The sequence below is a fragment of the Propithecus coquereli genome, unplaced genomic scaffold (genome assembly GCF_000956105.1).
Source record: "Propithecus coquereli isolate 6110/MARCELLA unplaced genomic scaffold, Pcoq_1.0 Scaffold145, whole genome shotgun sequence".
NCBI lineage: Eukaryota > Metazoa > Chordata > Mammalia > Primates > Indriidae > Propithecus > Propithecus coquereli.
Window position 1 is genome coordinate 3,797,387 of NW_012138858.1, and position 1,667 is coordinate 3,799,053.

The following is a 1,667-nucleotide window of genomic DNA, read 5'->3' on the forward strand; positions in this document are numbered from 1 at the left end:
GCAGCTCTTAATCACGACAGCACAAATGACCACAGACAAGGAGCTGGGCTGGAAGTAGCTGGTGACTAGCTGGGGACCACAGAGCAAGGTGCAGTTGACTAGGAGTAGGACCCAGGGTTGCTGAACTTCAGTATAGTATATTTTTCTGTCTCTGTCTCTCTCTCTCACACACAGAACCCAGTCCTTCTTTGACTCGCTGGGTCTATAGCACCACTTTTTTTTTTTTTTAACATCATTGTATTTATTTCCCTACAGGTTAATTTTTCTATAGTTTCAACATTTTCTCCTCAAAATTAAATGACAAAAAGAGTCCCAAAGGTTAGAACTGGATCGCTTGGCCTTTTCTTTTCTTATCTCCTCCCAGTTCAACATGCTTGCATCTCTTAATGGCCAGTATCCTCTTGGATCTGCAGTTAGGCTCAACACATTCCAGCCTTAGCACAATCTTCTTTGTGGTTTTAGCCTTCTTCCGGAAAATTGGCTTTGTCTGCCCACCATAGCCACTCTGCTTCCGATCATAGAGCCTCTTTCCCTGGGCACACAGGGAATCCTTGCACTTCTTATACTGGGTCACTTTGTGAGGTTGATGCTTGCCACACTTCTTACAGAAAATTCTTCGCGTTTTAGGTACATTGACCATCTTTACTGTACAGCTGTCTGTTTATACAATGAAATCGGGAAACTTGGCGTTCGCAACCCTTGCCTCCCGCCGCTCTCGCTAACAGGAAAAAGGAGCACCACTTTTTAATAAACAGTTGATGCCATGCATTTATAACTTGGGGGCCAGCACCTATCGGACATGCACATGGGGTGAAGGGACTTAACAGAGAGAGCTGCGTTAAGTCAATGCAACAAAGCTTTACTGAACATCAACTGTCCGATAGGCCTCGTGTGAGGTGCTGGAGATGCTGAGATTAATGAGACAACGCTCCTGCCTCTGAGAAAGCAGTTTAAACAGAGGGGACACGAACCCAGCCATCCCCGTAAGCAGTTGTATAAACACAAGTGATAAATGCAGTTTCAGAGGCAGAGTCCAAGGGTTAACACTCCCCCCAAAAGGCAAACAGGTTCAGCAGCAAGCCCACCCCCTGTCCTCCTGATTCAGGGTCAAGCTGTCACTGTAGGAATCCCGGTGTGCTGAGGTGGCCGGCAGAAAACCCTAGGGTGGAGACCTGAGTACCTAGAGCCTTTAGGGTTGGGCCGGGCCCTTGTTCCCAGATACGGGAACACTCAATGCAGAACAGGACGGCCTTTGGTGAGCTCTAGGCAGTGCGCCTCATGGTCACCCAGGCCTGGCAGCTGTAAAGCCAGCGCTCAGACCAGCCATACAGCACACTCCCCGTCACCGACAGCTCCTAAATCTTTGTTGACCTAATGTGGTGATCTCATTCATAGGTTCACAGTTAAGGATGCCTTCCAGGTGCTTAATGAGCAGCTGTGTCACCCAAATGTGGATGCAGAGGGAGGAGTCAAGGGCCTGGGGCCAAACGCCAACGTTACAACAGCACCACTTACTAGCAGAGTTTCGCAAGCCAGTTAGTTACTTGACCTTTCTGTCCCTCAGTTTTCTCACCTGTAACACTGGAAAAATTCCTGCTACAACTGAAGAAAAGTATGGTGGGGGGACATGAGATAATGTACATTAAGAATCTTATAGTATGAATAGG

General features: G+C 47.7%; 1 protein-coding gene across 1 annotated transcript; it reads right to left on the minus strand.

Moving 5' to 3' along the window:
- Positions 1–309: 309 nt before the first annotated feature.
- On the minus strand, positions 310–708 carry LOC105806740 (60S ribosomal protein L36a-like). Its single transcript, XM_012639948.1, has one exon. The coding sequence runs from the start codon at positions 638–640 to the stop codon at positions 320–322; it is 321 nt and encodes a 106-aa protein (XP_012495402.1). The 5' UTR covers positions 641–708; the 3' UTR covers positions 310–319.
- Positions 709–1,667: the final 959 nt, after the last annotated feature.

Bases quoted from the DNA above. Each gene is read 5' to 3' on its own strand.
- LOC105806740 (XM_012639948.1), bottom strand. From the start codon at position 640: ATGGTCAATGTACCTAAAACGCGAAGAATTTTCTGTAAGAAGTGTGGC.